The sequence below is a fragment of the Gymnodraco acuticeps genome, unplaced genomic scaffold (genome assembly GCF_902827175.1).
Source record: "Gymnodraco acuticeps unplaced genomic scaffold, fGymAcu1.1, whole genome shotgun sequence".
In the NCBI taxonomy this organism is placed as follows: Eukaryota; Metazoa; Chordata; class Actinopteri; order Perciformes; family Bathydraconidae; genus Gymnodraco; species Gymnodraco acuticeps.
The window spans coordinates 1,823,937-1,838,970 of record NW_022990295.1 but is presented as its reverse complement, the minus strand read 5'-3'; the positions used below and the strand labels follow the sequence as shown (position 1 = coordinate 1,838,970).

General features: G+C 41.6%; 1 protein-coding gene across 9 annotated transcripts in view; it reads left to right on the top strand.

Annotated features, from left to right (window-relative positions):
- The window catches only part of ralgapa2 (Ral GTPase activating protein catalytic subunit alpha 2), a 105,302-nt gene that overhangs the window by 18,485 nt on the left and 71,783 nt on the right, over positions 1-15,034 (top strand). For 8 of the 9 annotated variants that reach the window (XM_034221999.1, XM_034222002.1, XM_034221994.1 and 5 more), the window contains exons 2-4: positions 5,356-5,466; positions 5,854-5,903; positions 14,559-14,616. In XM_034221999.1, coding sequence (XP_034077890.1) covers positions 5,356-5,466; positions 5,854-5,903; positions 14,559-14,616 — 219 coding nt within the window. Of the gene's footprint in view, positions 1-5,355; positions 5,467-5,853; positions 5,904-13,671; positions 13,708-14,558; positions 14,617-15,034 lie in introns of those variants that run through there. The other variant, XM_034222003.1, reaches the window with a different exon arrangement.

Genomic DNA, 15,034 nt, shown 5'->3' with positions numbered 1-15,034 from the left:
AGACTCCTCATCACTCTTCCTCTGGACTCAGATCTCTAGATACCTCATCACCTTCCTCTGGATCCAGATCTCTAGATACCTCATCACTCTTCCTCTGGACTCAGATCTCTAGATACCTCAATGCACTCTTCCTCTGGACTCAGATCTCTAGATACCTCATCACTCTTCCTCTGGACTCAGATCTCTAGATACCTCATCACTCTTCCTCTGGACTCAGATCTCTAGATAACCTCATCACTCTTCCTCTGGACTCAGATCTCTAGATACCTCATCACTCTTCCTCTGGACTCAGATCTCTAGATACCTCATCACTCTTCCTCTGGACTCAGATCTCTAGATACCTCATCACTCTTCCTCTGGACTCAGATCTCTAGATACCTCATCACTCTTCCTCTGGACTCAGATCTCTAGATACCTCATCACTCTTCCTCTGGACTCAGATCTCTAGATACCTCATCACTCTTCCTCTGGACCCAGATCTCTAGATACCTCATCACTCTTCCTCTGGACTCAGATCTCTAGATACCCTCATCACTCTTCCTCTGGACTCAGATCTCTAGATACCTCATCACTCCTTCCTCTGGACTCAGATCTCTAGATACCTCAATCACTCTTCCTCTGGACCCAGATTCTCTAGATACCTCATCACTCTTCCTCTGGAACTCAGATCTCTAGATACCTCATCACTCTTCCTCTGGACTCAGATCTCTAGATACCTCATCACTCTTCCTCTGGACTCAGATCTCTAGATACCTCATCACTCTTCCTCTGGACTCAGATCTCTAGATACCTCATCACTCCTCCGCTGCTCCGATACAAGTCCGGGCTGCGGTGGTTTGTTGATACATGTCGTCTTCTTCTGTTTGCTTTAATCGAGGCTACGTAGTTATGCAGCGCCCCATCGTCAGTAAATGGAAGTACTAAAAGAACCCCCTTTAGTGCAGTTATTTCACAAGTTTTGTTATATACACAGCTCGGAAAAAATATTTTTTTATTTGTAAAAATGTCAGTTAAAGCTTAAAAGAATAAAGATATTTTTGTTATCTAAACGTTTGACCTCTTTCTTTTACAATTTTGGAATCGAAACAGGGAATTGATAAGAACCGGAATCGATAAGCAGAACCGGAATCGGAATCGATACATTTCAAACGATACCCATCCCTACTGACCATCTTTGTCAGAAGTGTACCACTGGGAGCTTGATCGGTTGTCAGCCTTTTCCAACATGGTTAGCTTCCATCTCAGATTCTTGCTTGCTTTACATTTCCTTTTTTCCCCTTAAGGGCTGCTTAGGCCCATTTGAGCAGATGGGTAGCAGGGAGTCTGAAGGCTAGCGAGCTCAAGATGATGGCCCAGTGACATGCAGCTTGACATATGAAATTGACCCACGCCCAGCAACTCCTCACATATGGCTAATATTTTGTACCTGGCAGACAAATATGCAATGCATACGCTATTTATATGGTATTTTGTTACAGTAACGTTCACTATAACTGGTTTCTTCTCACTGCTCTTAGTTTTATCGTTGGCACCATCAGCTTACCTAGCTAGCTTGTGTTAGGCTAGCTTGAGTAATAAACTGCTCTGCTGTACCAAAACAACGCTCCCGCCTGAAAATCCCATGGGGCAGTAGATGTGTAGATACCTATATGGCTCTCACAAACACCTCTAGAAGACAGATACAACATTCTTAAACGCTTGATTGCCAAGAAGATTGCCTAAATGTCACTTTAAGGTACAATTAGTTTTGTTTTCTTTGCAGTACCTATTTTCCTCATCACATGGTCCACTGTGTGTGCTGTTTTGGTTTCCTGTCAAAAACGGTATAGTATGCAAGCTTGGGAAAACAGCAGAGGGGAAGCACAGGAAGGTTTGGAGGGCGCGAGGGTCAGTGTGTGTTTGATGTTGTTGAGACAGCGTTAGCATGTTTATCATGCGTGTCAGAAAATGGGCTGCTTTTGAGCCAAATTATAGCTGACTTGCTTAATACTTTCACATTCATCAGCAAAATCCCTCAGACAACAGACAAAGAGTTCATTTGGCTCGTGTTCTATAGTTAGACCAGTCCGTCTCCAAGGAAAATAATGTCACCACCAATATCAATAATAATTTGTCTAATAAAACAATCAAATATATTATTTTTTGATGTCAAACAAGTCGGATAGGTGTATATGGTGTACCTGTGTGCTCAACAGAGATAGAGAAAGCACAGAGAGGAAGTCTGTATGATAATTGTGCAGCTCTAATTTGAATATGTTGCACAGCAGTTGTGTTGCTTCCCCACTGACAAACAGACATCCACTGTTGCCGTTCAAGAGACAGGGGAAAATGCTGTGTGCACGTTTACCTGGGTCTAAGATAAGTCACTACTATGGATGCTCCGATCGCCGGGATCAGTATCGGCAGATGCCGATCCGATCGAGTGGGCGGGGCCTATGGGGATCTTCCATTTAAAGTGATGTTTACAACTCAGTTAATGGGGCTCATTCACTGGCGCTTCCACAAACAACAACCAACGTAATTATTACATTCAAATGAAGTACATTATTCAAGTTTACATTAACTTTGGATAAGAACACGGGAGATTTGCGGAAGCTCTCTCTCTCTCTCTCTCTCTCTCTCTCTCTCTCTCTCTCTCTCTCTCTCTCTCTCTCTCTCTCTCTCTCTCTCTCTCTCTCTCTCTCTCTCTCTCCTGACAGCCTGTCAGTATCGTCTCATGCAGCTCACTGATCCAGTATTGAGTGACCCGACAGTGAAGAATAAATATATTTAACTAGTTTAGCTTGTTCCAGAGGTAGATAAAATAGCTAAGTGTGTTAGGTCTAACTCTTATGCCCCTTTCACACCAACATGGTTCCCGTTCTAGCTCTGTGCTAGAGCTTTTCTGGTTCGGAACTGGTTTTTCTTTTCAGCCCCCTGTTTTGTTCACACCGCTCAGAGTCCGACTGGTGCTGCTGCGTCATGATGTTACCGTTTACGTTGCTGATTTTCTCCCCAACGTCGTCGGTACTGCTTGTTATAACTTTCATTTGCCGTACTACTCGCCATAAACTGTTATTGCTCAGGTTGATCCTGCCCCCGCCTCCGACGTAAGCGTGACGTATGCGGTTCTTGCTTCTAGGCCGAAAAAATGTTGGTGCTTGAAAAGCTCCGCTGCGGTGTGAACAGGAAAAAACGGTGCTTTTCAGGCTCTAGCTCCGAACTGGCCCTGGAACCGTGTTGGTGTGAAAGCCGCATTACTGTGTGTTTTGCTACGCTCACCGGTCCGTCACAGCGGGTGGAGCTGCAGGATTTCTGCTTCACACACGTTGCATACCGCTATTTTATTGTCATTTTCGGACACCTTAAAATACTGCCAGACTGGTGAAGCCATTTTGGCGAGCTTGTTTTGCCGCGCACAGAGAAAAGTCTCATGTATTTTTCGTCATCATTTTACCTCAATTTTACCTTAAGTTTCTAAGTGTGTGCTTGAGAGTGTGCACTTATGTGTAATAGATGATTATGCTTATATGTGAATTGAGCAGATGTGATGCCTTATTGCCAGGAACAAGGAGTATTTAATTAAGTGTTGCCAAGGTTTGAACATTGAGATGTTAAAATAAAAGTTTTACAATTTACTAGAAGTCTTATCCCTATATTTTTAAATGTAGAATCTGTCTTTGTCTACCTGTGAATGTACAGTAAGACCAACTTCAAGATGGTATTGATTGCTTTTGTCCAGCTCCTAGTATTAGACCCATGCACTTTCAAAGAGCCAGTTGACTACTTGGCATCCTCAGATGATGCCTTGCTGTTTGTTTTTTCTACATCAAGGCAGAAAAGCAATGACTTTGACTTGATCTTCCAATCATGCGTCTACATTATCTTCTCTTTAATCTCAGGGCAAAGATTAGTCATCCCAGTCTTTGTCACACACTGCATAATTCCAGCACTCCCCACGGGCCCGACTGCTTCTGGGAGTCTTCCAGTTTGCCATGTGGTTGAACGAGAATCGCAGCAGAAGGTGAACCTTAATTGCTGTTATTGTGCCAGCGCTCCTCCTGGCCTATATTTGATTATTCAGACCAGGCCTATCTCATTACCACAGTTGAATAAGCATGGCAAATGATCGGGCTTCATTTCATGGAGAATTGGGGATCTTGTCAGTGCCAGTCTGTTTGTGACTGTACCACCTATTTGCCTCATTAACTGTTCCAGCCGGAGCTTGTGTGGCCATCTACATATCTTAGCCTGGCCTTCATCCAGAGGACATGAAATAATCCTAACTAACTAATTAAATGGTGACGGAAAGCATTTTGAGAAAAAGTTGTCCCACAAATGTGTATCTTCAGTCATGCTTTGGCTTCTGCTAAAAGTGAAGAAAATCCTGGGAATGTGACACACTCCTCATCCCTGGTGAACAACATACTGTAGAGCAGCATATGCATCTGCTGCAGACAGCTTAATAATCCAAATACGAGGGATGAACATAAGTTTAGTAGCACATTCATTTGAGATCCTGTTCAACAATGTTGGTATTTGTACATGAAATCTTGAGATGAAATGTCCTGAAAGTATGCCGGTCCACTTTTGACCTAAAGCAGTATACATTAAGGAGAAATCTATTTATATTGTGTGTAGAATTGTTGGATATATACACACTTATTCAGGCAATGTGAAATGATCCCCTGAGGAGGCAAAGTTATTTAATAACACTTCCAAAAAGCCTGTCATCGTTTCTCTAATGTTACCAGGTGAGGGGAGGCTGAAGTTGAGCAGATAAGGAAGTGAAGTCATTTGCCTTCATGTAAAACAGATCTAGTCTGCACAATGGGAAACAAGTAGAAAGCCACAAGTGATGCACAAATGTGCAAAAGTCATGTTTAACATTGTCACTTGAATTAAAGAGACATCAGGTCACAAAACACCTTGAAATCAAATAAATACTCTCACATGACTGCTCTGAACTGAAGTACTACTGATAATCGGTTGGAAACAGATCTGTAGTGGCAGTTTTGTTTAACCTTGATAAACACTGACAAAATCAAACATTGTTCTTTAAATGAACTCAGCGCGACCTTAAGTTTTGAATGACTGTTGATCGAGAAGATATTAGATACATTCTGAGATAGAAAATCAAGTGAAAATGTTTATTATGACCAAACAAGTAGCATCATATAATTGAGTTTGAATTGTTGTATCGTATCATTTACTGTATTGCTGCCATGCCACAACACACATGAAAGAAATCCCCCAAATGTATGAATTCTAGACGTAACTCCTTTGAAGATACATCACGCTATGCCCACATCCACATTTAAGGAACAAGGTCTGGTGTTAAGATGTTCTTGACATTGTTTTTTCTCTTTTCCACAGATATCATTGACAAGAGTGAACTGAAGCCGTTCTTCGAAAGCAACTGTTCTCAGATATATTTTATCTTCTATGAAAATTTCATTACACTGGAAAGCAACTTAAAACTAAAAGGTAACTGCACATTTTGTTCTTCTCTTTTATGGTTTACTGCTCACTCACGAGTTGACCAACACCCAGGATGACGGTTCAATAATTAACCCTCTCCCTGTTCTTTATGGTATGCATGACAACAAGGGTGTATATTGCTCTGCCCTACATTTACAGAGAAATTAGCATAAGGAAACACTGTCTGGTTATGTCCAGTTCAACTCTAATTCTGATAAACTCTACACTATTACGAGTAATGGGGTAATTCCCACTGGGAGTATGCTCACACAAGTTCCTTTGAATAAGTGTTCACAAAATGGCCTGCGTTATCGATGCATTATTGATGAGGCTAATGCAGTCTACCTCCTGGCTATGTGTTTAATAGTCCTAAGTACTTTCCTTGTTTTTCAGGGAACAAATCACAAAGGGAGGAGCTGGACTCTATCCTCTTTATTTTTGAAGTAAGTCATCCATGTTTGTCTGTGTTACTGTCTCTCTGTCGGATTTCCACTACAGCCTCCACCTGTTTACTGCTCCACTCGGGGGCGGGACCCTAGTTTCCATGGTGCCATGCAACTCTGGCTTCTTCCTGAATTTGCCTCAAATAGCCTGGAAATCATTTTAAAATTGTGCAGATACAAAAAAACACCTTTGCTCAATCATATGTTAACTCTTAGGATAGGGTTCAGTCTATTTCTTTTTTTCAAGGTGCAAATGAAAATGAAAGGTCTCGTGTCTGAGTGTGCAAGGCATTGTTGGTTTTACGGGCCCCTCCCCCTGTTTCCTAAACACTCTTATGTTGCACATGCAGGTTAAAGTCCCCCACCTTGTTTTCCCACCTGACTTTAAAGGCAGCTCGAGTTTCTAACACAAACAGCCAGCTATCCAGTTTCATTTGCTCAGGGCAGGGCCGTTAGGATGGCAGCAGAAGGGAAACAAAATGGTTTGTCCCTCTTTGTACAGTGTGTCGTTGTCCTAGTTTTTCTGATCACCTGGGAGCACTGTGCGGCAGTGTGTCTTGTAGAAGTCTAACAAAGACTAAGCAATTCCAGTTTGGAAAGCACAGAGGATCTTTAGCTTTGGATAAAGTCCCACTGGCTAATTCATCTGTCCATTGTCTGCCTTTTAGATATGGATTCCTACTTTGCTTGTAAGGCATCTAGTACGACTTAAATGTGTTTTCATGTTATGGTTATGATTAGATCTTCTTTGGTTCTGCTGATGTAAAACTCAATTGTTCAGGTTTGTAATGTATGGCTTGCCTAGCTCTCTGTTTGGAAGGAGTTTTTAATAATTGATGAAAATGAAAATGACCATTAGTATCCGTGCTTCCCGTCTGTTTAAAATAAAGAGCTCACAAGATGGCCCTCCGGTTTCTCCTCTGCTCAGCATGACTTTCTGTGCGCACACATCCTGTCATCTAACCTGTAAATAAAGCCTGGATTCATGCCTACTACATATTAATAGTCCTAGAAAAAAAACCTAATATTGAAAGCAGCTTAACCCTCATTTGTCCCCTTTTAGCCCCTGCCTGAGACAACGTGTGCTCTCACCCGTGCCCCGAGCAGATAAGCCTGCTGTGAGTGGTGTGTACAGGACAGATACAGGGTGGCTTTGATCCGGAGCTCTGCTGCACTCCGCATACTTTCTCCTTACGCCACATTAGATTATGCATGTTGGATCTATGTGCTGGTGAATATGATATCAATGGATACGTTTGTGCTGGCAAACATGCACTACTAATGCACCATATTGTCACAGGGGTTATATTACGTAACACACAGACGGGACATACAGTATGGGGTGAAAGATTAACAGGGTTTTGAGGCAGGGCATCCGGATCGCTTTCCTGCAAAAAACATTTGTTAATTTATGGATGTATGGATTTTAAATCCAATTGGTCTAAATATGTATCGCTTATTTTGGTCGCAGAGGTCTTTGGCTTTTGTCCAGAAAGCCTCGGAGTGAAGAGAAGTTTTTGAATAGACACCAGCTGAGACAAAAGAGGTTTTGTGGCTGTGTGCTTCGCCACACACTTCAGTGCGGTAAGATGTCATCCTGTGTAAGAATTTTCCTGGAAAGCCGCATTAATGTCCTCATCTCCCCAGACACAAAGGGAATACAGCCCCCTGTGCTCTTCTTCACCTGAGTCCCTTCTTGCATTCAGATGTGGCTGACCTATACAGTACACGTCTCCGGTGTGTGTGCTTGCATTGAGTTGGCTATGTGGGGATTACTTGCATGTGACCCCTTTTTTTTCATTCGTTGCTCTGGGGGTCTCTCCCTTGTTTGATTAATGGATATCTAAAGGGAGTAACCTTTTGTCTCGCCACCTTAAACTCTGCTGGAACACCCCACCCCCACCGCCACCAGCCGCCATCGCCATTTCCGTCCAGGGTCCCTTTGTGTCTCCTGCTATGAAGGCATCCACCGTGGCAGCGTGTGATGCTGAGAGAGAGGAGAGACCTCTGTGAGAACAGCAATCAGAATCAGAAATAGTTTAATTATCCACGAGGAAAATTGTATTTGTGACATTTGTTTTCACTTTAGAATAGAATAAGATATGATATAAACATTTGAAGTAAACATATGCTATTAAAGATGGATTTAAATGTATAAAAATAAGCCATGTCCTATACAATGGAGAGAAACTCCCTCTGGAAGGAGCTTAGGGAGTTTAGCCATCTGTGTGCACAGAAACCTACATAACACACTACAGGAAAACCCTGATAAAGAATAATAGGGCCTCTTTAAAAAGATCTTCTGTCTCAGTGACCCAATGTGAGAAGACTGCATTGCCTAAGTGTTTAGCCCCCTTTACTGTGACACACCTAAATCATTACTGGTGCTGCTACAGTAATTTGTTTAATAAGTCGCACAACCAGTTCAGTGGAGAACTGTGTAAAGAAGGTGTGACATATCTGTATGTTATTCTACCATTGTACATGGAACGGCTTGTTACTCACGAGTCACTTCCCTGCCAATAGCTACCTTTGTATAGAGTAGACAATCAAACTAATTCAGCTACAATGCTTATCAAAATAATATTTAAAAAATAAACATTTCAAGGCATATCCCTCAGACTATGATAATGTAATTTAGGAAACTGAGTGTTAGAGAGGGATGGGCAGTAGTAATAGGAAGCACATTGTCAGGGCTTGATGTTTGAGCTTGCTGTTCATGTCTGTGTTTGCAATGTTTTGGAGCATCAGGGTAGGCAGGTGTGTGAGACAACGTCGTTTGATAATGTCTGTCTCGCTTTGGCAGCCATTCATATAGTACAGTTTGGAGTCGAAATGCATTCCTGTAATCTTATCTTATGTCTTCTCTTGCTGCTGTACAGATAAGTGCAAATGTAAGTAGGTAGTGAGAAAGGCACTGAGAAGCTGTTTCAGACTCACATCAAGTCATGCATACTTGATGTGAGTCTGAAACAGCTTCTCAGTGCCTTTCTCACTACCTACTTACATTTGCAGCAGGTATGTCTAATTCCAGGAATGAAATCATATTTCAAAACCAGATTTAGCTTCATGGCTTAAGGGACTGCATGTTGTTGACCCTCCTGTATGACTGAAAATGACCGCTAACTGATCCTGGTTCATTTGAGGTTGTGAGACAGGTTAAAGGAGCGCTGTGGGACCAACAAAACTCAGAGGGAAGTCTGTTCATTCCCACTTTCTCTCCAGGATATGACCTCAACATGACCCGTTGTCCGTTCTCCGGACCTGACTCAGCATTCTCAATTCCCTCGTCATCCTCTGTAAAAAAAAAAAAGCCCCTCATCTGGGCTTGAGACTTAACTTGTTGAGTTGCCTACTATGGGTATTTGTGTTTATTATATGTAGCTTTTTTTAAACGTATGACTATATCTTTAGTAAATTCTAAATTGGTGCTTGGTCCTTCGATTGAATCAATTTATGGATTAGTCAACACAATGATCTTAGTGTTAGTTGACTTCCTGTAGTCGAAGAAAGCCATAAATCAATGAAACTCTCCTACATGGTGCTGAAAGATGAACCCAGAGCCATTGAGCTAAGTGATTCCTTTTACTCCCGGTTCCCTCTTTATGCAGACCCAGCTCTGACTGACAGTCCACCATAGGGGGGTTATTGGTTAATGCATAAATGGTAATTCACTAAGTGTAGCTCGCCTCTGCAATCGCAGCAGGCTGAGTAAATGAATCTTGATGAAGCACCGCTTTAACCTGTACTTACCCTTCAAACACAAACCCATTTAAGGTTCAGCCACACATCTGATAGATAACTGATGATTGTTGTCACATGTAAGCACTGATTTATGAACGTTTTGTGCATGCATGTTTATCAATGTCTGGCTTTGTTGGCTTTGATGACATGGAATTTAGGTTTCTTCCTCTTTTAAAAAACTGTTCCTCCATAAAACACTTTCAAATTGTTCCTGGAGGAAACCTGCTGTTGGTTCAAATCGAGCAAAGAGTAAACACTGAGCTGAGGCAGTCGGAGCGCACTCTGCTGCTGCCACCTACTGGTTACACAGGAGAATTACATCTATTTTAAAAGTGTTGCTCTTGGTTCTTTGTATTTTGGTAAATAATTCCATTGTAGAAATCGAAAAAGTGCTTCAGGCTTTAAACGTTGTTATATTTTAGGTTCATATGAGATATGTATTGTCAGCTCGAATGTGCCCAGACCTTTATCATCAAATAATGAGGGGCAAGCGGAGACATTTGTTTAGCACTCTGCAGTGTTTGGCTCTGTGCAGAATTTTAAACAAAGCAAGTGTGTCTTTCCTTACACATGCATGTAAGGCCTAAAAGTATATATAACAACTTTCCGTCTTAGGCTAAAATATCAAATGTGTTATTATATCATGCAAAGATACTATTTATTAGGAATGTTTTATCTTAATCCCTACACTGTTTGCCGGGTTTATCAATCCTAAACTGCCTAGGTTTTGTTATGTGATTAATACACCGTTTATTTTTGAGTAATAGGTTTTTTTCTTTGTGTCTCCCTGGAGAGTTCATTGTCCTTAGATGGTATAATAACAGACAAGTTGCTTCAAAAACAACACCTAAAAGACATTTGTCCTGAAGTACTGCATGTCTGTTTGTGCCATCAGAAAGCCCTTGTGGACCACCCCTCACAGAAGTGTATTCTGCGTCATGTTCAGGCCCTGCGACTGGAAACCTAAGTGCGGATAATGTAAATGTGTTAAGGCTGTAGTTGTTCCGCAGTAATGCCCCCATCTTTATGCTGGAGTACGGCTGCAGATTAGAGTAACTCCACCAACCTTCAGCCCGGCAGACTCTCCCTTCGCCTCATATCAGCCAGTAAAGTCCTCATTGTTGCGGCCACCATTCCCGCTCCGCAGGGAGTCTTTCTGAGCTGGCTTCTCCATCTCATTCCCACTCTTCCATCCTGGCTTCTCTGTAAGGAGAGAGAAACACACTGTTATTGTGTCTGCTTGCACACACAGACACACACACACAGGGAAGGGCTTAAGCAGGCTACCCTGCTGTGTTAGCGCCTAGCATAATGCGTGTGCTGCCCCAAGGAGACGGAGTGAAGGAGGCCGCTACCAAGCCTTCACGGAGATGTAGTAATCCCATACGGGATCAACCGCAAGGTGCAGCCACACGCCTGTACACGCATACCATCACGTCCGTGGATCAGAGAGAAATTGAACATCACAGATAGACATCCAGGGCCCTCCTTTAAGTGATGCATGTCTTTCAACATCTCCGCTGTCACTGATAATGACAGGGATTTACTCAGAGGACAAGAAGGGAAAGTTAAAGATGGAGGATAATGAGAGAAGAAGGATGTTGTTGCCAAACTGAGACCCTCAAACATGAGATGACTTCTGGACCACCACCGCTCTCAATGTTATGTAGCAAAGCACAGGGCTAAACATATTCATCTAGTCTTTCAGAGGCATTCTATAGTGGGAATATTAAGACTTTACAACACATTATGATCATTGTGTAGTCTGAAACTATAGAAACAGGCAAACTCATACTTACATCTTCTCATGTGAAGATGACAACATGCCGGAAGCAATTCAAAAATCTACATTATCTTATATTTTTGTTCCAATCCACAATTTTTATTTTGTGATAGCCCATTTTCTTAAGTAAGAGACTTTTCTTAACAGAGCACTCTTACCGAGCTAAGAACAAATATCGTAGTTTTCAGAACAATTTGTTTGTGTAATGCAAGGAGAAATACTAAATAATAATAATAGTATAGTTAAAGTAAGGTTACTATATGCTTAAGAGGAATTATAAAGATTTGATTATTAGAGAAATGAAATTGGTCCTTAAGAGTAATGGTTCCTTCTGAGGATGACGCTCGAGAAAACAACACGTAAACTTTATTTTTGTTTATTTTACAGTACCTTGATTTAAATAGCGTCAAAAAAAATGTTGGAGGCATTTTATATCTCCCAATATTTGGCTATGTGCCAAAGAAAATGCTGCTTGAGTGTCATTTTTTGGGGGTCTCATTTGAAAGTGTCTTTTTTTTAAGAAGATCAAACATTTGTACTCAATTGTTATCAACTTCAGTTTCATTTATTAAATAATTGTATCTATATTGTTACATCACTTGAAATACTTTTTTGTATATATCGAGCTTATAATAGCCGTCACTTGACATTTTCACGGTCTCACAAACCATAATATGAAGCTGTATTACTCATAGAAGCTTACTCTCATACTTTGTCATCCTTCTTTTTGCTGCTGCTGTGTCACGTAGCATTTTTTGGCCTGGTAAAGGACTTAATTGTTGCAGCTATTTCATGCTCATTTTGTGTCACGCTCTGTATCTGTCTCCTTCCTGTGTGTCCCTCTCCAGGCAAAGAGCTTTTATCATGCCGGCCACAGTTGCTTGAGTGCTTGAGTGGGTCAGAGCTGCATACGTAAAGCAGTAAAGGATAGACTTGACCTCTTTGTTGCAATCATGAAGTCTTATTGGGTCAGCGATTAGGGTTTGATGAAAAGTGAGCCATTTGGGCATCAGTTGCTCACAGTGCAGCGACTATTAACTAGCCACGTACACACACACACACACACACTCCTGCAACCCTTGCCTCTCTCTTTCTTCTCTCCTGAGGGATCCAGTTAACCTGTCGCTGCATTTAAGAATAATGATAGGCTGCTGAAAGGTTAGGGAGCTCTAATTGAGTTGTAAAGCGGTTGTTGGCGAGGTGATGACATTTCTCTGGGCTGTGCTGTGTCACAGGGATCTGAGCACACGCTGGGCCGAGTGGAGGGAAAGGGCGAGGACGCTATTCCTTTAGTGTAATCCTGCTCTGGCTAAACAAAGGCGGTTGTTGTCCTCTTTAATTTGGGAACTAATTATTAGAATAGTGCTGCAGCTAATAATTGTTTCCATTCTTTCTTAATCCGTCGATTATTTTGTTGATTAATCTGTTAAGTACCTGGTCCGTTAAATGTCATACAGCAAAATGTACCTATAAGGTTATGCTCATTACGTGTTGATGTTTGTATTATGTGGCTCTCAGCGACGTGCAGTCAGGGGAGGCAGAGCCTCACCTGTCATACTCATAGACTGGCCATAATACAATGTAACGGAAAAACAACTAAAGAAAAACTAAATAGTAATAATAATAAAATGTCTCCAATGATCTGTGTTGTAAATGTGATTTATGTTTGATTCCAATCGCTTTTTATAGTCAAAATCAGCAAATTTGCCGAGCTCCGCTACAACTACGGGTAGCGATGAGGCAGGGACGAGCTCTGCCTCACGTAAGCCCACAGTAACTTGCTGGAGCGCGGGCACTAATTTAGCGCGGGCACTTATTTTGTGAGCGCGCTCAAGCCAGTTACTGTGTGGTAAGGTGAGGCACAGATGAGCTCTGCCTCACCTCAGAATGCGTCACCTCACAGAAACTGGCTGGAAAGCGGGCCCTAAGCGCATGCCTGTTACCATCTCACTGTAGGTCACCAATGTAATGTTTGTAGATCCCTTTATTACATTTATCCTCGCCATCCATAGTCTCTAAATAACTTATTTCACGTATATATGATATTTAGGCTCGCCGTACAACGGCAATGAAAAAAGCACCAGGGGAGGCAGCCATAACCTCTGCCGCACTGAAGGGGGCGCACGTGAGCCCACAGGTCCTTGTTGCTACTGTTATTCTACGCAGAGACGGTATAGACGCGAACAACAACTAGACTTTTGAAACTAGAGGAAGATAAGGAGGACTTGAGGAGATTGTTGTCCAGAAGGATAGCATGGACTTCATCTTCAAGTCAAGGTAAGACCACATTGGTAATGAAAATTGGTTCTTACTAAGAAAGAACAATCCAATATTTAGATTGTGGGTATCCTTTTGTTGAACGGTCTGTTTAAAATGAATCGAAACATCAGACCAAAAAAGCTTTTGAAAATAACAGAATATTTCGATTAAGGTCAGAATATAATATTTGTAAATCTGACTCTGAAAGAGTCAGTGCCTCACCAGCCATGAACCTCACCGCACGTCACTGGTGGCTCTACTGTGACATGTTTCCATGCTTTAATGTTCAAAAGGGCTTTGTTTTTCTCACACTGCCGGTTTGCTTCATTCACCCTCTGTCTGAAAACAGAGCCCAGTCTGCTCTGATTGGTTAGCTGTCAGGCTCTGTTGTGACTGGTCAATTTCTTAGAGATGTCCCACCCCTTAGCCTATCACGTGTTTCTATACAGCATCACAATATCTTGATACTTTAACGTACCTATAATTGTGTACACCCCTAGTAAAAAATGAAGGTTAGCATATCCATAAAATCTTTATATACATATACAATATAGTTTAACATAAGACCAAGAAAACAAGCAAAATACTTTCATTTTAGACCTGGTAACGGTGGATCTTTGCTGTTTTTGCATGAAATAAATCATTTTCTGTTAATAAAATCATTAAATAATAATAAACTAACGGTAATCCCTGAAAGAAAATCTACTCAAAATAAAGCCTGGAGCTGATCAGTCCCTAGGTCTCGGTGTAGTAAGTAAATAGTGAAGGAAAAAAGCCCTACAATGTGACCTAATGCAGCCATTGTGCTAGCAATGTGCCAAACTCTACCAACCAACCCTAATCATAACTCTCTTTTTCTTGTTCATCAGAAAATTCTACAACATCTGCCCGAGAAGATCTACAACAGATGGCAGTTTCACAGTATTGGTATGTATTGCTGGCATGTTTTTCACTACCATATTAAAACCTTTGTCTCTCTATTACACCTGACTCATAGAAGCCACTGTGTTTGCATCTTTCCTCCTTCTTATGTAACCTCCAAGATACTCTTTAGGACAAATCATCCCCAGAGCCATGCCTAAGCCTTTCATAATAAAGAGAAAATAATCAGTCTTGGGAGGGGATGTAAATGTGAAATGCAAATGAGCACTTCATTTGAAATGCAAATAGGTAATTGAATTATGCTGCCATGATTTCAGTCCCTTACAAAAAAATGAAAAGGAAATCCTTGCAAGGAGCGATAACCCCAATTATAACTGTTGTTCTTCAGCCGTCGGCATCTAAACAGTGTGGGTCTAGATCCCGGTTGTAGATCAGCCTTCCCCCTCAGGCTTCTAATTCCACA